At 36.8% G+C, this 23,760-nt stretch overlaps 1 protein-coding gene across 5 annotated transcripts in view; it reads right to left on the bottom strand.

Moving 5' to 3' along the window:
• The window catches only part of PTPN21 (protein tyrosine phosphatase non-receptor type 21), a 46,209-nt gene that overhangs the window by 16,375 nt on the left and 6,074 nt on the right, over window positions 1-23,760 (bottom strand). For 4 of the 5 annotated variants that reach the window (XM_042047942.1, XM_042047941.1, XM_042047940.1 and 1 more), the window contains 11 exons: window positions 15,292-15,461; window positions 12,546-12,643; window positions 10,204-10,271; window positions 9,689-9,759; window positions 8,286-8,373; window positions 7,995-8,083; window positions 5,487-5,574; window positions 4,718-4,797; window positions 3,455-3,556; window positions 2,843-2,903; window positions 2,169-2,253 (listed from right to left, as the gene is read on the bottom strand). In XM_042047942.1, coding sequence (XP_041903876.1) covers window positions 2,169-2,253; window positions 2,843-2,903; window positions 3,455-3,556; window positions 4,718-4,797; window positions 5,487-5,574; window positions 7,995-8,083; window positions 8,286-8,373; window positions 9,689-9,759; window positions 10,204-10,271; window positions 12,546-12,643; window positions 15,292-15,461 — 1,000 coding nt within the window. The remainder of the gene's footprint in view (window positions 1-2,168; window positions 2,254-2,842; window positions 2,904-3,454; window positions 3,557-4,717; window positions 4,798-5,486; window positions 5,575-7,994; window positions 8,084-8,285; window positions 8,374-9,688; window positions 9,760-10,203; window positions 10,272-12,545; window positions 12,644-15,291; window positions 15,462-23,760) is intronic. The other variant, XM_042047943.1, reaches the window with a different exon arrangement.

The following is a 23,760-nucleotide window of genomic DNA, read 5'->3' on the forward strand; positions in this document are numbered from 1 at the left end:
CCAGGACATCAAACAAAGTTATCCTCTATTAAGATGTAGCTAAGGCAATGTTTGAGATTTTCAAAACCTCAATTATTCTAAGCTATGTATTGAAATGGGAAGGGGAAAAATCCCAAACCAATACTACAGCTTTTCTGTTTTTGTTGATACCCAAGGTATATATACCAGAAAAACCTACTATATTTATTTCAATGATGCAAACCCCCACGGGAAAACACTGTCTGTTTAAGAATTATTTTCTTCTGTTTAGGAGAGGTTTCCTAAGTTTCAGTCCAAGATTCAAAAAGGACATATCAATCTTAAACCACACCACTGAAAAAATGAATGTCCACACCAGGTTTTGCACTAATGTAAACAGCTTGAACAGCAAAGAAAGAAAAAAAAAAAACCTCCACAAAAAACAGAACAAAACAAAACAACCCCACCAAAACCATAAAAACAGTCCCATAACAACCAAACAGAAACCCTTGCTCTTCTCTCTTCTACTCCTTCAGGGCACATGTAGATCTAGTACCACAAGACCTCAAAAAAAAAACCAAATTAACTTTTCTCCAGAAATTTTGGAGACAGTTTAAACTACCACCATATATTTTTCACACATTAACATATACCTACTCTGATGGGTGAGAAAATGATCTAACAGTTCATACATCCAAGACACATTTAATAATTTCGTTACTACTTCATTGGATGTACAATTTGCCAGTCCCCAGAAGAGAACAATTCAGCCATTGCTGTAGATGCCTTCCATGATTTAACTTCTTGGGTTCACCAAAATAATTGCCACGCTTATGTTAGTGAATTTGCTGACAATCAAAAATCATTTCATGAAAAAGATGTTCAAAAATTGCACTTGTGCTTGTAGTAGCAAGTACCCAACAATACTTCCAACACTAAACCGGAAAGAATTCAGCTACATTCTGAATGTAGCTGAATACCTGAATTTCATGAAGACCTGTGTAACTCTGCTTAGATAGAAAATGTGCATATTCCCTTCCCAGTGAGCTGGCTTCTTAGAGTACTATTTATCCAGCAGATTTGTAGGTCTGGAAAGTTCCTATCAAACTTCAGGAGACTTTGCCAAAGATTAGATTCAGCCCTTCAGGGCAGCAACTTTGTTAATTAAAGACACAATGTGTAACAATCAAAATGATGAGGGAAAGCAGCCATGACTCAGCTGTAGACCACTAAGATAAGGAGTCTACATTGCTTGAGAATATTAGCTAGGGTTTGCTTGGGTTTTTTTCTTTCTTTGTTTCAATATAATAGATACCAAGTCCATAACCTGCCTTAGCCTTTGAATTCCTCAACACCTTGCGGTCTAGCAAACTTAGACAAATGTCTCTCTTCCTGAATTCTGGATTTACTTTTTTAAAAAAAAATTTTAGCTGTGTGAATTGTCTGGGGGCAATCTCTTCGCAGCTATTAAGACCAATATTGACAAGGATCTCACAATGCCATACCAGCTTGATACATGAACCAAAAAAAGCAATAGTCAGCTTAAACTCACAGAAGACACCTCAATCTACAGTTGCTGCATATGCTATCCTAACTGGCATTGCTCATCTCCCATAGGAGAGGATATGGAGGAGGAACAGTGGAAGAAACTGCAGTTGTTTAGCCCGGAGAAAAAGAGGCTCAGGGAGGACCTTATTGCTCTCTACAACTACCTGAAAGAAGGTTGTAGTGAGGTGTGTTTGCGTCCTCCCAGGTAACAAGCAGCAGGACAAGAGGGAATGGCCTCAAGTTGCAACAGGGGAGGTTTAGATAGGATATTAGGAAATTTCTTCTTGGAAAGGCTGGTCAAGCATTGGAACCGGCTTGTCCAGAGAAGTGGAGTCACCATCCCTGGAGGTATTTAACAGACATGTAGATGTGTCACCTGGGGACATGGTTTAGTGGTGGATTTGACAGTGCTGTGCTGATGCTTGGACTTGATGATCTTAAAGGTCTTTTCCAACCTAAACAATTCTGTGATTCCATGACTGTATTTCACATTAGCCTATGTGTCTGGAGTAGCAGCAAGCACTTCAATGACTGTTCTAGTACAAACCTATCCCATGTTCACCTATTAATTTATTCAGCTCTAGCTGAAGTAGCTACAAATACAAATTATAGCTTTAACCTTCTAAAGCTGTGTAGTGTGGCCAGGGATTTAATGAACTTACCTTGGGAAGATGCGTATGGTTCAGTATAATGACCATTGTAATGCAGTTGAGGTGGTGGAGGCATCATATAAGGCTGAGGCTTAGGCTAAGAAAGCAAACATCTTACTGTTACTTAAAAACTGATTATTCTTTTTAAAAATAATTCTTGAAGTTTTTTTTAATATATAACATATACCATTATATATACATGTAACAATGTATGTATTATATATAGCATTACACACATTATAGTAATATGCATTATGTATTATATATGTATAATATTACAAATAAACACAAACAAAGCCTTAGTCTTAAACCATGTCTCTAAATCTGCAATATAAGTTTCTCCTTTGAGATCATACAAAAAATAATTTAAAAAACAGGAAGAAAACCTGGAAATCATACACCACTAACCCAAGACTGTATCTTGCCATCTGACATCTAGGAGAGTGTCCCAGAGACAGTATTCAAACTGAAAATGGAAGTGTTTAAAATATTTTTCACTGCAATTATTTTAATTCCACAATTTAGATATTACACAGCAGCTCTTCCTACAAGTCACAAACAGTTCCTCACATACTACACTCATCTTTTTCACTACTAATTTTATTTCACTGAAAGGGACCAATGTTTGGTTCAAAGTCAACTGAAATCCATAAAAAAGCAAACATAAAGCTATTTGCTTTCCTTACCATGGACATCCTGGATGAAGATCGTCTTCTAACAGGATTCACTGTAACGGGCTGAGTTTGTCTATAGAAGAAATTTTATGGTAAAAAATTATTCTTAACAATAGCAAGACCTATTTCAAACATCAGAAAACACTCCCAAGTTCAATTAAAAATTGAACATTTTGAACTCTACATTTCTTGGAGCCAAGCCTGTGTTAGTCTTTACAGCAGTCTCAAAAGAGCTGTGTGCATTAGCCACCATCACAAAGCAAAAATCAAAAATCCAAGATCAAAATACCATAGTTAGTTCTTTGAACCCCACATAAAATCGCCTGTTCTACAAGTCAGACATAAAATTGTTTAGGGACTGTAACGTTACAGATGTTACAGGAACTGGAAAGCATGACTATACTGCATTAGCATTTGTATGATCTAACAGTCATGCTAGTGGTAACGAATTTTCATAATTTGTTGGGTTGGCTCCAGGACATAAGGTTCAGAAGTCTTAAGCTCCTTTTCCCCCCACCCTACACTGCACCTGTGCTCTGTATCTTGTAGCAAGACAGAGGTCAAAAAACAGCATGATACAAATGAACTGCTATTTTTCAGCGAGAAAGATGTTTTTAAGCTCACCCTTTGGGAAGTGAAGGACGAGAAAGGATTGGAAAGCGTGGAAGGGAAAGAATGAGGGAAGATTTCTGAGAGCCCTCCTCAGGTGGAGAGTCCAAGGAGTCTCTAAAGACAAGGTATGTATAGATTTAGAAAAAAAAACCCTGAAGTTGATACAGGCATGCATAAGACAGTTTTCAGCTGCAGAACCAGATGACAGGAAATCTTAAAAGTAGAGATAATCAGATTTTTTTTTGAGGATTTAACCTCATGTAAAACCATGTTGCAGTGAAACAATTACAATAAGTAATCCTAGAGACCGACATTCAATACAGGAACTACAGAACTACAAACTGACATTGTTCAGACAGAAATGCACAAGTGCCACAAATGCACTACTTCGACCAATGCTTCTTATCACTCTCAAAAGACAGACAGGTTTACAGGCTTTGAGGTATGAGGTTTACTCTATTTCAAATTGATCTTACTTCTCAAATAAATTAGCATTAAACACATTAATGAGTCACCTGTGGCACAAAATACTTGATTATCTTTCTACTGTTCTCAGTAGATTTCAAACATCTATTTTCCTGTGTATGAAGAGGAATGAAACATGTGGGAATCATGCTTTTTCAACAGCGGACTAGTCGTGTCTAATTCTCTATTCTTTGACTGAAGAAACTTAACTGAAGGAAAGCTGTACCAAGAAAGTAACTCAAATTCCAGCCATTGATTTACAAGTTGGGGACCCGCCCATTTAAATTTAATATGATGAATTGTATTAAATTTACTTTGCACTGGTGCTACTTGAGCTATACAGATTCCAGGGATATCTGAAGAACCACATACCTCTCAGCTGTCAATCCAGCACATTTCAGGAGTGCTTCACATACACTGCCCACCCTTTTAAAGCCTCTAGTGTCCTTTCAGAGCAGTTCACCCAAACACAGGCCAAAACCCTCGTGGTTCCAGTTGCTCACAAGCACTAGCAATATTAGACCCCAAAGCAACTGAAGTATCTCACAGCATTGAGATCCAGAAGCAAAGGCCAAACATTATTACTTATGGTAAGATTTCAGTATTTAATATTGTCCTCTGTTATAAAGCAGGATGTATTTCAAAAACTGGTGGTAATATTTTCTCAAAAAATATTAAGAAAATGAACCCAAGTAATTAATAACTATCATCTAAAAAGGACAGTAAAGACTTTACAGAGGAAGTAGGAGATTTCACTTCCCAGTGGAAGCTGCAAGGGCACCAAGACTTCTGCTAATGTATACTACTTACAGGCTGCATTTATTTAGTCTGTAAAATTTGTGTCTAGCCACACACATCCTCCACACATATTTTGCTGTTTCCATATCTTCCTGCCAAAAAAACAAAACCCAACATTTGCATTAAGTCAAACATTCATACCCTTCACTTGCTTTCAGACAAGCCACTGAATTTTTTAAGATTAAATTACCATTGACCAATTTCATTTTAATGTAACTTCATTAATGTCACCAGGTTTTCCCTAAAAGTCTACTTTGCAGGTCCAAACATGCACTCTAGCCTAACAATTTTCTTAGACTTATGAAATTTGAAAGTAGAAGCTGTTTGCTCAAGACACTCCTATCAGCTGTAATACTAACACAATTTATAGTTAAGATTGCCATAAGATTGTCAACAGCTGCCATTTGACAAAGCCACTGGTAGATGCTGCATAAAATTAATTCTGCAAGGAATGCCGTGGCCCATTCCAGCAAAGCTCTAAGGCTATATTTAACTTAATTGCCACTGATTTAAAAGTCAAAAAAAAATCCCAGAAATTTTGCTGGAATGGATGAAAATTTTTATGACCTCATAACCAAACATTTCAATGTACTCAACGTAAAAGATCCAATTCTTAATGCCTTCCCATAGAAAGCTGGCCAAAGGCAGTGTTATTACATTTGACTCATACAGTTCAAAGCTGCTAAATATATAGAAGTTAGGTTTTAACCTTTGAGTTAAATGATCAGTTTTAAGTTGTGTTTTTATTTACTGATGACTTAATGAAAAAAAATGTACTCACAGTTTGGAACTGAATTGTCTCTTCTTTGTTTGCCAACTCTAATGCGAAAAAGGATTTATTGTGGGACATGTTGGCAATATCGTGCCACCTGCAGACAAAAGGGACAGGATATGACTGGACAAGCTCTGATTTCCACACCATTAAAAATGCGACTGAAGACCAGAACCACCACCAAGAATACAGATAAAGGAATGAGGACATCCTCATGAGGGGAAGAGGAGAGGCAGACATTGATCTCTTCCATCCTGTGACCAGTGACAGGACTCAAGGAAATGGCCTGAAGCTGAGTCAGGGGAGGTTTAGGCTGGATATCCTGAAAAAGCTTTTCACCCAGAGGGTGGCTGGGTACTCCAACAGCTCCCCAGGGAAGTGGTCACAGCCCCAAGCCTGACAGAGTTCAAGAAGTGTTTGGACAATGCTCTCAGGGACATGGTGTGACTCTTGGGGTGTCCTGTGCAGGGCCAGGAGTTGGAGTGGATGGTCCTGATGGGTCCCTCTCAAGACAGTATATGCTGTAAGTCTATGATTCTGTAAAAAATCATTTTATGATTCTGTGAAAAAGTTCATTAATCTATCTGAACAAGTTGCAGACCATCACTTCCTTACCATTAATGGCTGCTGAAAGGAAAACATGTACGTGAGTAACTCTTGGGAAGATGTACAACGTGTACAGTAGTTACAATTATTACTTGTCTTTCATTTGAAATTCTGTCAAGTGTTCTTTAAAAAAAAAATCAAATTTAGACAAATTTAATTATCAGTAAATTATAATGTCCCAACTGTTTGAAAGCAAACCATATAAAAAATTTAAATCTACACTAAACAAAAGCCTTTAAGGCATTATTATGTATATTTTCTAGAACTCTTGCACATTGACAGATGAAAAAAATTTAGATTGCATAAAATAAAATATATTTATTCAGCTTCTTTTTAAATGCAAATTTAGCTTGAACCATTAGTATTATGTTAGTGTAAATAAAGCCCGTATCATAGATTTATTAAAAGAATATTCTGCAGTGCACAAATACATGGAAAAAGCATGACCTGCATATAGGGCTCTCTCTAAAGGTATTTATATGACTCCCATTTTCATTACATAGAGGTGATTTTTAGCATTTTTCCACAGCAATTCCCTCATGTATATGAGATAGAGAAACATTAATGTCTCCATTCTGATGTAGAACAAAAATCCCTCAAATTTAAGGTCTTGGTTCATAATCCTTTCTGGAGACAACTATGAAATTACCTGAACCAATCTCAAGCATAACCCAGTCTTTGTAAACTATACTAATGGGTCATTTGCCTATGCTTTATCGCCACCCAAATACCATGATATTGCTACCCATGACGGAATTGCCCATAGCCATACAACAAACAAGCAAAAGAGCAGAAAACGGAATTCTGAAACTGGAATATGAAACTTTCTGTTGCTTCCCAATGTGCAACTTTTCTCCTATGTTTACAGACACTGCATCTGCAATTCTTTGAGAATTAATGTGAAATGCATGGACAAATCTTTATTCCTCTCTCTGTGTGTTTGATAAGTACAGCTGTTGTTTAATGCTGTAGGAAAGCAGAGCAGGGCACTTTGATGACTCCAGACAATTAAAAAGATCTCAGCATCAGCTCTCCTATCACAGCAGAGACAGAAATTTCTGTGAAGGATATTTAACAGTAGTGAATTTATGAATTCTGTCAAACAAAGCTACTAACCAGAAAGAAGCACAGTTGCTACTTTCTCTAATCCCAGAAATGCACCAGAAGTGATGTTCCAGTAACTGCTGGACCATAGGATTTCAAGCTTTCTGTTCATATTCAGTCAAAAATTCAATTCTAGAAGATTAAAGTTCATAAGAATAAACCCTTTCTTGCTTTAGCAATAACTATAAATTGCTGAGACTCATTTTATAAAAAATCTCAAAATGTCTTCTAAAAATTTATTCCAAATTCTGCCCAAAGATGCCCAAGCAACCCCCCTTAAAGTCAGTGGGAAGCCATTTCACATGAAGACTGAATTTTAAGTGTTAGATAAGTCAGAGCTCTGTCTACAATTTATTAGAACATTCAATAATAAACTAAAAAAATGTATGAATCCAAAATAATAAAACAAATTTTATCGTGTAACTCTCCACATATATGTATAATATATGAAAGGAACTCCTAGACAATTTCTCAGGTGAGTATTTCTATATGAATTGATGTGGCAGTCTCAGGATTTAAGATGCTCTGTGTGCAGAGAATTGCTCCTTTTTGATTCAATAAATGTTTTGCAATGCAACAGTATATTCTTAGAATTAATCTGTCTGAAAGAGGTTCATTCTGCAGTTAATACATTGAAAAATTCCCTCTGGAATTCACTGTACTCACTATAGCCTGATGACTAGAAGACTATGTTCAGGTTAATCAAATGAATAAACACAAGTCATATCTAAGAGTCATCGATGCTTGTGAGGAACACACATAAAATGTGAAGTTCACAAAGATATTTTATGAAAGAACAATACTAACCTAAATACAACAGGAGGACGACCATTTTTGTGTTTCACAAAGATACCATCAAGACATGCTCCAATGAATATGTCACTTCCTTGGCTGTCCTGTAAGAAGTTGCAAAAAATTATGCAAGTACAGAAAAAGGTCTTTGAACACAAAGTTACATAAGAAACAACTGCTTCCATAATTCAGGAGGAGAAAATTCTGCATGGTGTGGGTTTTGGGTTTTATTTATTCTTGGCAGGAAGTAACCGCTCTAAACAGAGAGAAAAGGGCAATTGAACCAAAGATCAAAACCCCATTTACCTTTGCAGGATAGGTCTCTTCACCATAGCCCTCCATTCTTTCTACTTCTTGCATATATAACATTTCTGCATCAGGAGGAGTAAGGCCTCTATAAATGAAACAACAATCAGCCAGTACTGCCAATAAGAACAAATCATCCTTGTTTTACTCTGAATGACACTGTCAAAGCTTGAAAAGCATCCCCAAGACATCCAGGCAACCATCAAATCATGCTGTTTCTATCTGTACCAATGGCTGATATATTTGGCTCAGCCTTTGCACTTTGATTCTAATAATTTCTTTCTCTCTGGCATCTTTAGGGGTAAATGGCAACAAAAACCAGTTAAAATTACCATCTCTGCTAATGGCAGACAATTATGACATTCTCGCTCAAATCCAGCAGTCTCTCCACATTTCCTCACTTTATCAGAGGCACACATGTTCAAGACATTCATTTCCCCTATACTGCTGTAGGGGAAATATGAAGTCTGGCATTTTACATTTCAGAAAAGACGGTTTCATCTTCTAAATGCTGACAGTTTTAACTGTAATACTTTGAAAACATGAGGACAAGATCTGTAGGTAAAGCTAGAATTCTTTATAAATAGACCAACTGACAAAGCTTTCTCACAGACTTGCAGTAGTATCACACAGCTTCAAAGCTTGTGTTTACCTACCCACCAACATACCTCAGTTACCTCATAAAAGACAATATTTCTACGTGAAAAGTCCTATCATACTCATTGTTATGTCTCTCAATACTTTTTCAATCATAAATCTCTCAATTTCTTCCACTTTTTCCTAATGTCATGAAGATTAAGTTTACTTTGCTGAACCTTAACCATGCAATCTTGTAACAAGTGCATTTCAAAGACAAGTGAAACTGCAATTTTCAAACTGGTGTTTTAAAACAATACAGGGGAAATTATTCAGTATTACTCACATAGTCACAAACATTTTTCTCTGATGAACTGATAAAGAGAACTTAACTTTCCTTTGTCCTGGAGTACTGCACCTTAGCTCCCTTCTACCTAAGTTCAGAGGCATTCTGGCACAGTTACGGTCTCCACATTTCTCCTGCTCTCAGTAACTCCCAATGTTGTTTACCAAGACACATCCTTACTCGGGTTAGAACTTCACAAGAACAAGAGTCAGAAGCATTATACAGGTGAAGTGGCACTATTTAACTGTGTCCTGTATTCTTTTCAAGCAGAATCCTCTCATTTATTTTACTAAATATTCTGTTCTCTTTTCATTTTCATTCAGCAAAACCTCTGGTGACTTTAACACAGATGTACTAGAGAAAAAACTCATTTAAATGGGAAGTGAAATTAGTCCAACTGTATTTCAAGATTCACAACTTTCTGAGCTACAGAAGCTACTGAAGACCAAAATTAAGCATTGAAGAGTTTTAGACGTGTTACCTGTACTTTTGATGTAGCAAGGCAACCTTCTGTGTTGCTTCTTCCAGTATTTTTTCTTCTTGTAGCCAACCCTTAAGGTAAAATAGCATTTGTGGAATGAAATACAAAAAAATTCTACAAAATCAAATGGTTATAGTTTCTTTACACATATGAAACAACCTTTCACTCTAGTCTTGGAGCTAAGATGCTATAATATGCACAAATAAACCCAAAAAGCACAAACACTGTTTTGAAGTGGTTTTACCCACTTTCCCATCTGTACCTCAACCTTCTTTTCAGTACAATATACAACAAAATTGAAAAGATCTTACTACATCTTTGTTTCTGTGTAATATAAGGTGTCATATCTCACTCCAATCTCAAAGAAAACCTTTAATAAATTTGACAACCTATGGAGCAGTAAGATAGATGAGCATGGAATCTTCCTAAAAATTACTTGCATTTACCAATTTTAAGAAGGATTTAAATTTGTCAATTTAATAATTTAAATGCACCAATTTAAAGAAAGTACTTACAACTGGAAACAAAGCAAATCTTTGTAGAAACTCCTGAGATTCATACTGATCATAGTCTCCAAAATCCGCTAAAAAATAAAAAAAATCTTGGATTCAAACACTTTTAACAAAATGACTCAAAACCCAATTAATTGCAGCAGGATCTCCAAGTAGCAAACCTTCATCCTATTGAACTACAATCTGAAAGCAAAACAACAGAACGAACTAATCAATAACATTTATAAAGAGAAAAGGTAAAAAAAATCCCATCTTTTCTTCAGAAAAGTTGGTAACACTCCTTGTGGATAGAGAAGAAGAAGAAATGATAAAACAATCAGCATTCAAGTTCCTTAGTTCTTTAGTGTTTTAGTAGTTTGATTTTTTTAATCACAGAACAGCTTAGGATGAAAGAGGCTTCCAGAGATCTAACTCTAAGCAAGATCAGCTACAGCAGATTGTCTCAGAGCTTTCTCCGGGCAAATTTTGAATATTCTGGCTCTATCTTCTTTACTCCCTCCTATCAGATACTTCAGTATGGGTCCAACAGACTACTCTAACTTGGAGCTTTACTCAAACACTGCACAGAGCAGCTGGAGCATCCTTTGGCTAACAAAACTTTTACAGCTCCCTGCACACAGACACGCAGAAATTGGGAGCTAGAAGCCTTTCCAGACTCAGGGGCATGCTCAGAAGGGATGTAACAGTTTTGATTTTACATCATGCCAAAGAGCATCTCAAGGAATCTCACTCTTTCTCTGTTTCCAGGAAAGGACTAGCCAACATTTCAAAGAAGAGAAAACAGTCTACACTGGAAAAGTTATGTACCAGCCTTGGCAGAGAAACTGTGGAACAGCAGTCTGCATGGAACAGCAGTCTGCATGGAACAGCTGCTCCCAAAAATTCACATTACCACAGACTCTCATACATATCAGTATCATTTTAGGGACAGTCAGGAACCAATTTTGTATTAAGTATTAAAATATGGAAGTTATTTATATGAAAGGGGAGCATCTCTGACACACTATACCAAGACAGCTCTTGAGATAAAGCAGTGTTTAGAATTAACTTATTGTATTTATTTTAAATACAGATCATTCTTGAAACCAGTTGACTTGAAACAGCAAACACTGCTTCTGTTCATTCACTAGCTAAAATTGCTAACCTACCTGGTATAAGCTACTTCAATCACTGGAGCACATTAACTTAGAACCTGTGCTTTTTTTGAGTTGTTTTTTCACTGTGTTATCAAGATGTACAGTTCATCTCTTATACAGGAATAAAAAAGGATGGTGAAAGCTAAAATTATGAATATTTTCCATCTGGAAAGAGGGTTATATTGAAAGATTTCTATAAACAACTCACTGAGCAGAGAGACATTTACACTGTCCAAAGACATGGAAATAACAGAGCAAGATTTTTTTCAGCTGAAGACCATTAAAACCTGGCTGTTATATAAACAAGGCATTAATACACTTTATCCTACTCCACTGGTAACCACATTTTAAAAAAAACAAAATCATCATCTTTATTGTGATACAATCAATGTATATAACTAAAAAAATACAAAAAAATCTTTGGTTGTACATGCTGCCAATGACTTTAAGTCCTGTTCAGTTTTGGCAGGTTTACAATTGCTACTAGATATACTGAAGTGGCATTCACTCTGAATGATATACAAATAACAGTACACAAACACATTAAACACAGCTGCTGCCATTACAAACTTTTGAGAGATTTAATATCAGACAAGCACGTTGCAAGGAACACCAGACATGATCAGGGCAGACAGACTCAGGACTGGTATATACTCTATCCCATCTGACCCTAGCTGGGAAAAATAAAGCTGCCTTTTTCATATGTATCACAGAAATGTGTTTTCAGGAGTGATTTGAACACAAGAACTGTTAACAGTCTCGCACACTAACTTGAAATAATCTTATGTGATAGGAAATTTGGGATAAAAAAATGGAAATACAAGTACAGCTGTACATTCAAAGTTGCTTATTTATGAAGATGTGTCAGAATAAACAGTCTCCATTAACAGAAACAAAGGAAGGGTCTGTTGATGTAGGCAGACAACTAAAGCCTTTGCCCCTAAAGGAACTCCAATGTCTATTTCAAATCCAGCTCCTGAAAGTACATGTTAGATACACAGGTATCTGAGGACTGCACAGAAGCAAGTTCGGGGCCACTGATCCAACTGTTCCTCTCCTCAGTCCGTATGACAAAGTCCTAAGGAGCAAGCTCCTTTCATAACTTACTAAATTGGGTCTTTTGAGTGACAAATAGAAAACCAACAATAGAAAATATATCATCAAAGTTTCTAATTCAACATTAGCTAGTTGGCATAATTTCTTACTTACCCTGAACTGCCAAACCAGCCAGATGTATTGCTTGTTCCAGCGTGCAAGGAATGTTGCCCTCCAATATATCTTTCTTCAATTGCAAATAATACTGATACCTACATGGGCAAAAAAAAAAAAAAAGCAAAAGCTAGCATGGGCTTCTTAATTTTTAAGAGACAGCAGAAAAATGTGCCTGCACTTCCTATTCCTCTCTGCATTCCCCAGTTTGAGTTGAGGGTAGTCTTCCTCATCATTTGGACCCACTACTTCAAGGCCTTTTAAAACTCCTGCCTCCCTTAACTTTCACATACCATTCTAGAATCAGCGATCTTAAAGAATCTCCACAATTTCTATCTACTACCAATCCCTCTTCTTTTTTTTATTTTTACCTCCTCCTTCCTTAAAATTGTTGCTATAGTCTCTTTACAATGTTCAGTAAACTGCTTCTGTATTGCTGCATTCTCTTCCAATAGATCTAACAATGTGCATTCCCTCAATCCCAGTAGTGACTTTCATTTCTGCATTACAACTTCTCTGTACATTTTGTTCTCACTTTCAAGGCACCGTTTCTTTTTCTTTTAATCTAAGCTTTGCCTGCATCATCTCTTGTACATGCAACCACTACTAGCTGTACTGTTTCTTCACAGACTGAGCCACTATTTGCCTGAACTTTTCTACCCCTTTCAGTCACCCACGGAACTTCCTATCTGGAGTCCAAAACACCTCAAAATTGCCATTACAGCTAGACAGACTTAGCCAAGGAGGACATTTGTCTTCTGTAAGTCAAGTTTTAAAAAGTTCTTGACTTCCTCATATTGCGTGTTAACTCTTGTGAAGTAAGGCTTTAATACCGAGAACATTAAAGTATGTGCTATAATTCATTCAGTGATTAGAAAGGTCAGGTAAACTCCACACAAATTTTATTCATGTTAATGGACAGCACTCTTCCATTACTGTTTGCTGTCCTGGTAAATACAGTGATAATTTATAAATATTGTTTTGACTCTTGGGGATCCTGATACAAAAACCCAGTATATCATATGAGAGTATGTAACATCCCTATATAACACACACAAGAACAGCTGGGGCTAAACCCAGGCCTTAAAAAAAGGGAAAAGCCCAAGCCATTTGGGGAAACAAGTCTTCCCAGTCAAGAAGCAGAAGGTAAGCTCTTTCCATAGAACTGCTATTAAAAGCAAACATTTAGATAAAGAATCTTAACACTACCTCTGGAGAGCACATCTCTTTTTATCTATAACATTTCCATTTCCTGGTGTACCTTAAACATATAATTTGCTTAAACATGTTCAATCTCATTTGTATCGAAAAGGCATGAAAAAATCCAGATTTCTGAAACTAACCCAGACTCTTACTACCATATATCAAAGTAAGTACCATCCTCTAGGACACAAGCATAAGGCTGGCACATAAACTCCTTCTTTCTACCTCGCAGCACACCGCCAAATTTTTGTTAAAGCTCCAGCATAAACACCGTATTCTTCAAATAAATGCCAGAGAAGACTATTCAAGGTTCTGCAGGCATTTTAGCTATTCAATGCAACACCATGATACTTATCTTACTCTAATGCATCCCAGTACACCAACACAGAATCTGAACCAGAGACTTTTAAGCCACTAAAATTGCTGAGAAATAGCGCAAAACTTTGGAGTTTTCAGGAAAAAAAAAATTCAAAAATTACACATAAAACCAAAAACTAAAGCTGCCAAGCATTGAGCAGTATATAACAGCACCAGTGTCTGCACCACAAGGTCTGCACCTGGTGACCCTCAAAAGCTTTCACATCATAATTAGCAGGAAAGGTGTCTGGCAGGGTATTTTAGGAACAGAGTATGTAAGACAGTTTCATGTAGCCACAGCATAAATTAAGCTGAAAAGGACCTCTGAGTGATCATCTCCTTCAACTCCCCACTCAAAGCAGGGCCAACTTAAATTTTTTAGTTTAAGTGGGTTAGTTAATACAAGCACATATTTTTGAAATAACAATACAGATTTGTAATTCAGCTATGGGTTTTGTACTCATTTGCCTATTAAAAAAATAATTAAATTAGAACTATAAACATTAAGTCATTAGAAGCCAATGTACAGGCCCATAGGAATAACTGGCCAGTATGTATGCTCAGTTCTATTTTTCCCTCTGCAGTCAGCAATAATTATGTGATTTTCCCCAGTTTCACAGTAGAAACAAACGCATAATACCAGAACTAACATCCATATTTATGGCTCAGTTATACACAAAAAAAAAAAAAAAAATCACAAGCTGAAGTCTAACCTGTAGCTTGCCAATGTATTGGACTGAAAACACAGAAAGTACTAAAAGCAAAACAAAGGAAAGCACAGCTTAATAAAATCTGCATGTGCTTTGTGTAGGATGGAGGTCCACAAAAACAACACATGAATTTTCAAAACAAAAAAACCCAACCAACCAACAAAATTTTAAAAGTCAAACATGAAGGGACTAAAACAATTAAAAGTCTGACCATGCAGGTATGCCTGTTACTTAAAACAGGTTTGAGCAGATTCCTAAGATCATAAAAAAAGTTAGTTGCTTGCTTAGTTTATCACATACTTTAAATATTCCAAAGATACATTAGCATACAGTTTGAACATAAATTCTGCCTAAAATAGTTTTCATTTCTATAAAGGTAGGGGAGTGGAAAGCAGACAACTTTTAAATAAACCATACATTTCAGAATGCTGAAAGCAAATTTATTAACACATAGAAGTTTATAGTAAGAAGTTTACCTGGTAATCTCCTGCTGAAGCTGAGAAACAGTAGGCACATAGAACACTACTCCAAAATACACAGTTGGCTCCAAGGCATATTTGTCCAGCTGCTTTTTCAGAGGCTTGTCCAAATCTACCCATCTGCGTTGATTCTGCTTATTATAATACCAGAGACTGAAATATGTAATCTGAAAAAGAGGCATTGCAATGATGAAAAAAGTTAATATTGTGGTATTAGATAAAATATACTGTAAGAAAGTCTTGCTACTTAGAAATACATGTTTTAAAACACTGACTAAGGCTATGGGTTATTGAAAATTCACAGAGCTGCAGAGACATTGACCGTAAAAAGCAGACACTACACTCAGAAAATCAACTCGCTTACATAAGGTCCCCCACCTAAAACTGTACCAGAACTACTCTTTACTTGCAAACAATTCATAACTCATAACTCTGTTGTGGCAATTCACAGATGCTAGTAGTAGACATTCATGTGTGACAGGAAATCTAGGGGAAGTGAGGAAGGCAAATGGAAAATGACATGGGACAGAGGAGAGCCAAGCATGGCTTCTCTGGGGACTTGGTAGGCAGGCTCACATGGGATGCTGAAGGACAAAAAAGCAAAGGACAGCTGCTCAGTCAAAGCTGAGCTCATTAAAGCATATCCATGGCTCACTCCACAAGCAGGAAAATGACCAGATACAGCAGAGCAGGAAGATATCTTGCCTGAGAGGGCACCCCTGACCAAGCTAAAACAGAACAGACAGTATGCAATGAAACAGACCATTGTGAGAGGCTGAGGATGGCCCTGGAAGGCCAAAATCCCACTGGACAGCAACTTGAGCAACACCATCTAACTTCCACTAGATCCTCTCCCAGAAGGAGTCTGGATCAGAGTATTTTTCTCTTGCTCTTGTCTTTAGAACAGGACAGTCCTAAATCCATACTGCAGAGTCACCCACTAAAATTTCAATTTCTCCGCTATGTTTAAACTGGCTAAAATCTGCTCCCACAGTACTGATTTCATGCAGTTCTGGACCAGAAAACAGATGTGGATTGGAAAATACTCATGTCACTATCAGACCAAACTGGATATCATAACTAGAAGTGTTTTAACTGAGGGAGGCAGATAAGTGAATGTTAAAAATTACCAATTAAGTCTGTAGGTATTTACATTAAAATTCTCCAAGTCCTTGCTACATACCCTTTATTGTATGTAGAAATTGTAGAAATACCAACACCTTTAATCCAATATTTTTCCTTACATATTTTCAGACATTTTTAACTTACACAAAATAAAGCTTTTAAGGATGAAATTCTATAAAGTGGAGCAAATATTTATCATGATTTCTCTAAATCAATAATTTCTGTGAATTAGTTATCGAAAATTTGTGTCCCTACCAAAAACGTATTTTCTGTTGTTTTCTCAACAGCTCTAGCATTTTGATACTTTGGAGCACAGATTTGAAATTCACTGGGGAGAAACAGCTCATAGTAGGAGAAGGCCACTTCAGTACGTTCCCGCAAAAACTCACCCATACACACAGCTGAAAATTCATACACATACATCTTCTTAGTTTACAGTCTAAAAAGGATGAAGAGCCCACCCTCAGGGGAGTTCAGATTTTCCTTACAGCTCTGACAGGCTCACTATGTGTGCAACAACCACATATACCCTATCCCAAACTTCATGGACAGCACTGAATCAGTGCTCCGTATCAGCACAGATCATCGAGTAATTCAAGGCACAAAAGTCAAGATGTAGCATTAAATTAATAAAACCATCTATTCCATAAAAACATTTTCCCTGGGATATTAACGAAAGTAGGAAATTAGAGCCAGTTCTAAGGCATAATGTTCCTTTGGCATTGCACACTGGCAAAATGTACTTCTTTGCTCCTCTCTAAATTAGCACAAACACAGTTCTAACTGATTGTTGGTGGGTTTTGGTGTTTGTGGGCTTTTTTCCCCCAAGGTTTAAAAAAAATCCTTTAAGTTAAAATTAGTGCTAGCTGCCATGTAATTGCAAAATTAGTATTCACAAGATAAAAAAATAAGTATGTTCAGACAAAATCTGCCTATTTAACCTTAAGATGCCTTCTATAAACTCTAAAACAACTCTGGCCCTCTGATAAAAAGACAGCCTATAATACAGAAAATCAATTGAATTAGAACAGTTCGGAGAAGAAAAAAGCAGGTTTTTTTCCGTATAGAGGAAGATACCTAGAGAATGTGCAGAATGGGAAAGTTTAAAAATCATGATAGAGAACCAGACTACTCCCAAATCAGAAACAGAGTTCTCTGTAAAGCAAATCCTACAAAGCAAATTTTTCTCAGGTGGACACTGTGTGGCCATCACTTCTAAATTTTGAAAGCCAAGAGTAAAATTTAGGAAGTCATAAATACTTTGACTTTCAAGAAGACAAAAGAAATACGGCTCTGAATATAAATAATATAAACAACACTGATTTCTAAATTTTCCAGTCCAGACAAACAAAGTTTGCTGATACCTTAAATGACATTTTATTTCTATTCTTCAATCCCCCAGTCATTAGGTGACCACCACCACCCCACAAGGATATTGAAGACAGTATCTTAAATTCCATAAGATGTTGAGGAAAAAAACCCAAACAGTAGTACCACAGAAACTCCATTACGAAAGAAATACCATGTTCACTGCAACATCACATGCTGGAAAGGATAAAATGTACTGAACGACTGACTAGTCCTTAATCCTTCCTGCAGACCGAGTAAGGAAAGGAATGCGTATAAAAAGGTGTATTTCTCTTTCATCACAAGACTGTTAACACCATGTACACAGTCACAGGAGCCAAAGTCAGGCTATGATGCTGACATTCTGCTCTGGCCCAGCCCACTTCTCTGACAGGACAACCACATCAGCCTCGGCTGAGCACCATCTGAAATGTGGAACCACAACATTCTGGAAGAGCAGCGGCCATGACAGCATGGCAGACTGAAAGCAAAGGGTAACAGCTACAGCTGAAAGAGTTCTATAGAGCATATCACACAAACATGTTTGTAAACCAACTAAAAATATACCCCAAAAAAAGCACAGCAATTGTTTGGATAACTCACTTGCAGCCTTGGTGTACTTAAACCTCATAGAAGCACAGATGCAAAACAAAGGTGAGGAGAAAAAGAGCACAAACTTCTGTCAACATCACCACTGTTTCAAACTCGCTGATGTAAGATAACTCCTGATTCTACACCCTGCATTTAAACTGAATGTATAGACTAATTTTAAGGCATGATGATCATTTAAGTACATCTATTTCTTAGGAACACTGACTGCTTTTTATTGCCTACACACAGAACCAAGCAGTTACTGGCATAACAGACTAAGAAAAATGTTTCCACATTTTAAAATATCCTCTGGAATCCAGCATATCTTTAAACAAGCCATGTAAAATATTACAGACCAAAGCTGGTCTTCTAACTTCTATGCAAACCTTTCACTTCACTTCAAGGGCAGAATTTGATCCTGTGAGTTTTCAGAGGAGCTTATGCACCCTGGAATATTCGCACTGATTAAAATAGAACCCACTTTTATTCATTGCTATAACATTTTATTATTAGCAGCTCAGGACAACATCCAGTGCTAAAAAGAATGGCATGACATAATTCTTAAAATATGTTAGGCTGTTAAGATTAACACTACTTTGAGGTTCGTTTATTTTAGTGTCTTATGACCAAACCCCTCTGAAGAAAATCAAATAGAAATAAAAGGAACATATAATTTCTGCACACTTAATTTCTATCTATTTGCTTTCTGACACTAGAGACAGTAAATATTTTTGCATAAAATATCAAGAGCTATCAAGAACACAAAAGTACCAAAAGCCCCACACAGTATCTACATCTCACAAGTTGGTGGGAGTGGAGTCACTTCATCATTGAAGTCAACCAGACTTCCTAAGCTAAGCAGAGGAGTTTCACCAGGTATGAGTGCCACAAAATTACATTACTGCAGGTAACTATATTAGATCTTTTGGCATGATGTACAGTGAAAGTCAGAGAAGTGAGGCTGATCAGCCTTAAGAAGAGACTAAGTAAAATCTTACTGTGGACTTCAATTGCCTAAGAGCAAGGCACAGACAGAGAAGATAGAGCCAGAGTCTTCTTGGAAGTAATCACCACAAGTATGAGAAGCACTGGGGACAAGCTGCAGCATGGGAAATTCCAGTTAGATCAGGAAAAAAATTTCACAACAAGACTAGCCAAACACTGGAACAGATAGCCCAAAGAGGTGTCAAATCTCTATCCTTGGAGGCACCTGGGTGGTAAACTCACCCAGGCAACCCACAAACCACCTGATTCTCCTGAGCAGAGGGTAGGACCATGCTACCCTTGGAGGTCCCCTGAGGCATAGCAGCGTTCAAAATTTACTTCAACCTTACATATTTAATAATATATTTTACAGTTAATTTCCATATCCTATATTATCAATCTTGAAAAATATCTCATACATTACAAATAGACTGGAAAAAAGAATTGTTTTCTAACAGTTAACACGGTGCCTTCTAATTAATGTATTTGGCTACCTGCCTCAAGGGTACCTGAGGAATCACCATCCTAAGACAAGGCAAAAAAAAAAAAGAGAAAACAACAGCAACAGAATGCAATCAAAATGTATTTTCAAGCTTTTCCTCCTTTACACTCATACATACAAATAAAACAAACCGTAAGACATCCCTGATCAGAATGCTGAAAACACCTTCTCATTATTGAAGGATAAGCACTGCAGTCAAATTCATAAAAGTCCAGTTAGCCCAAGGGCTCCACCACATCTAGCTTTACTATATGCTTGGATACAGAACAGCTCCTGCTATCAGGATAGCACAGTTTAAATAAACCACGTGCAGGAGAACTGGGTCAATAATCTTATACTAAGCACAACCGCCAGATACCAAATGAAAGCTTTACCCTACACCCAATGTTAAGAGCTACAGAAGGAGACAACAGGCCTTGAAAACTCTCCAGAAACTCCATTCTTATCACAGCAGACAACCTCCTCCACAAAACTTCCCAATCTCTAACTGAGAAAGGACTTGGAGCAGGCTGGACTGGCCAGTGTACAATATCCAGGACTTCTTGAAAGTGGTAGAGAAAAAAACCCTGTGAGTCTCGTCATGTACCAGCCACCAAGTAGGAAGTTGCACTTCTTTACATACTGCCATGACCAATTCTTCTTGCAGAAACAGGAGGACCACTGACTAAAATCCCTCCCTTTCCCCCCATATTGAAGCTATTTACTATAGGGTACTTTTGCCTAGACCGTTTTTGTTGTTCTAGCACTGATAAGCTCTTCAGCTGTAGTTGCAGGAGGGAATACTTAGCAGAGTAGCTGTATGATCAAAGAGACAAGTTATTCTTAAATCTTAGTTCTTTCACAATGGAAACCTTTTTTCCAGCACTCACACACACCATTATTTTCTCCTAACTACTATAACACAGATTTCACAAATACTATTTGAATGAAGTAATTGCCAACCATAGTTTAAAGCAAAACAGAAGGGATAAGAAATAAATAACCAAATCAATACCTTGCAAGGTAATCTGATGTATTCTAGTTTATTCAAATGAAACACTGTACAAATCATAACACACTGTGTTTTACACCCTTCAAATACCTTGAATAAACAATCTTCTAACAGGCAAGGAATATTCTACTCATCAGGACATTTGACAAAGGTAAGCTGACTAATTTACAAGGTAAAGAGCCATAGCCTCATAGAGCACAGAAAACATGATATCCAAGACATTTTAACCTCTTGCAGAGATAGGTCAGTTATCCACATGACCCAGAAATGTAGAAATATACTTTTTTTTGAAAAAAAAAAATATTATTACTTTCTCCCACCACTGTACAAGGCTCTGAGAAGGATGAACTCACGTAACTGTTTTTGACTCCCACCTTACACATCACTGACATTAGAAGTAGTATCATGTTCCCATTCATCAGAGGCTTAAATTCTGATTGCCTTACTAAAGGGAAAAGCCAAATTGCAAAGCAGTCTAAAAATACTAAACAATAAAAAAATGCCTTTGCTTCAGAAGTAAAGAAAACCTCTTCTGTCAAGATTGGTATAAAACTGTACAGCAATTCACTGACATGATGGTAAACAAAATGCAATTAAGTTGTATATTCATTTATAAAAATGCTAAAGAAATCAGGGGCAAGGCTTTCTTACCGCCATTATTTTTTTCATGGAAAAACCTTAATTTTGTGCTGCTCAGCATAATAAGACTGAGTGCAAACCCTTTACCTGAACGTGTATCTTTTTTTCTTCAGAGGAAGAAATAATTGCATTGAGGCAGTTACTGATTTTTGCCTGACTGCTCTGTCCTTCAATTTATCTTGGTTGCTAAATTACAATTATCACACTCTTATAATTATTAATATGTTTTAGATGGACTCAAGTTTGCTTTTCAATAAGGTAGCATCTTTTAAACTAATCAGATTACACACTGAAGATCTGCATTCTTATATATATTCCTCCATGCCAATTTCTCCTTTCCTAATTTTAAAGAAAATTTGGTTCAGAGAGGCAACCACAGCAGCTCAACTACAAGCACTGCTTCTCCTCTTATTTCACCAAGCATCAGCTAAAACATTGTCAGACTTTGATACAAGACATAAATATAATTATGTTAATGATCCCTCTGTCATGATGTGGCCCAACTCTTATTTGTCAGTTAATATGGTTACTGATACATATAGGCAAGAATATTCATTGTTGCACTTGGTCTTATTTTAAAAACACTCTTTTCATATGAAAAACACATTTAAGAAACCACAATTATGAATTAAAGGTATTTTTTCGTGTTTTCTCCAACAGAGAACTGATATTTTAGAATTCAGAGCAAAGTTTTACATCACAGTTCAAGCATTTCCGAAGCACTGTTTCAGAACTTTGAAGTTATTCAGGATCCAGATAACCTTGGTTCCTTTTCCTCTGCACGTCCAAAACAAACACAGGAACTTCCATATGCACAACACATACTCTCCACAGAAGTTCCCTGCCACTGGTTCTTGTACTCTACCACATATCTGCACTTAAGTCAGACTCTGCTTGTACACAGTAGCAGAATTTGCCCCTTCTCTCTGGTTTAGAAGTGCTATTAAAAAAACAAAACAAAACAATCAACAAGAGAAAGGCACCAGTTATAACATCTCCTGCCAAACCTACCTAGCTAATATACCTAGCTGTATCACAATGCTCTAAAGATCTCTGTATTTTCAAGGATTTTATTTGCATACTAGTGCCCTAGATGCGAGATTAGCACTGTTGCACATACTTTTTACGGTAGTTAACCAGCAGAGCTCTCAACAGTTTTTCAAAACTTGTGATTCCAGAATGGTTTTCTGTAACAGCTTTTTGCATAAGTCAAGTTTGGTTATAGTTCTTTCACAGGATAAAAGACAGACTGTGCTACAATGGGTAAGTAACTTATGTTCACTGTTCCCTTTGGCTTCTTTCCCCAGTTCCTCTGTTTAAGAGAGCTGGATTACATACTCATTCCTGATGAGTCACATGCTAGGAATACCAGAAGATACTCAGTTTAATGAATTCATTTCACTTGTCTACAGAGTTTACCATTCAGTAAAAAAATATTGTCAACATACGTAAATCTTCCTAAATGCTAACTATGTGTCCATACTAGTACACAACTTGGAAATCAAGAAGTACTAATTGGAAAATCAGAAGAAAAACAGTGTTTAGCCATGCAATGCATAATTTGAAGATTACTCATTTACATAAAGATCTGTTAAAACAAATATCTTAAAAGATGGCACACCATTAAAAATAGTTCAGTTCACTGTTCAAATTCAGTAATTCCAGACTACACCAGAAAGAGGCATTCACAAATGTTACCACTGAATGCGTAAAAAATGGTAGAGATTCCCCTAAAGCCTCATGCAATAAACTGTTTTGAAGATGCTTGGGAACTGCTTGTCCTAGCTGTGTAGGCCATATACAGTAATCTGAAACTGACTCCTTGGATTTGAGAATGGTCCCGAGCCTCAGTATCCAAATAAACAGTCATACTTTCATGTTTAACACTTGGAATCCACCTTCATGCTTTAAGGCAGTGAGCTTTAAGCTCAGTGTACTAAAAATATGCAACTTCTTACAGAAATATTTTGTGGTTTACTGTATTAAAGACTAAAGTTGTTTTTGCAAATTTAAGAAGTGTTGAACACATTTTTCTTTCTGAAAACTTTCTACTAAGCAAGCAGTGAGGAATGATGCAGTATCTGCTTGGCAAATCTGACTATTTAAAGGCAGAACAACATTTTTTGAATGCAAGCTCTGGAAAGTAATTTATATCCCTATTTTCCATTCCCTTTTATTGCAACACGCTTTCCTGCCAAAATAATCCATGCAAGAATGCATGAGTGAAGGAATCTGCTCAGAGTTCAATAGTTTACTGTCAACTCCCTTAGTCTGATATATGACTCTT

This window comes from Corvus kubaryi, unplaced genomic scaffold, assembly GCF_017639235.1.
Source record: "Corvus kubaryi isolate FWS band 111438036 unplaced genomic scaffold, C.kubaryi_AGA036_p1.0 66, whole genome shotgun sequence".
In the NCBI taxonomy this organism is placed as follows: domain Eukaryota; kingdom Metazoa; phylum Chordata; class Aves; order Passeriformes; family Corvidae; genus Corvus; species Corvus kubaryi.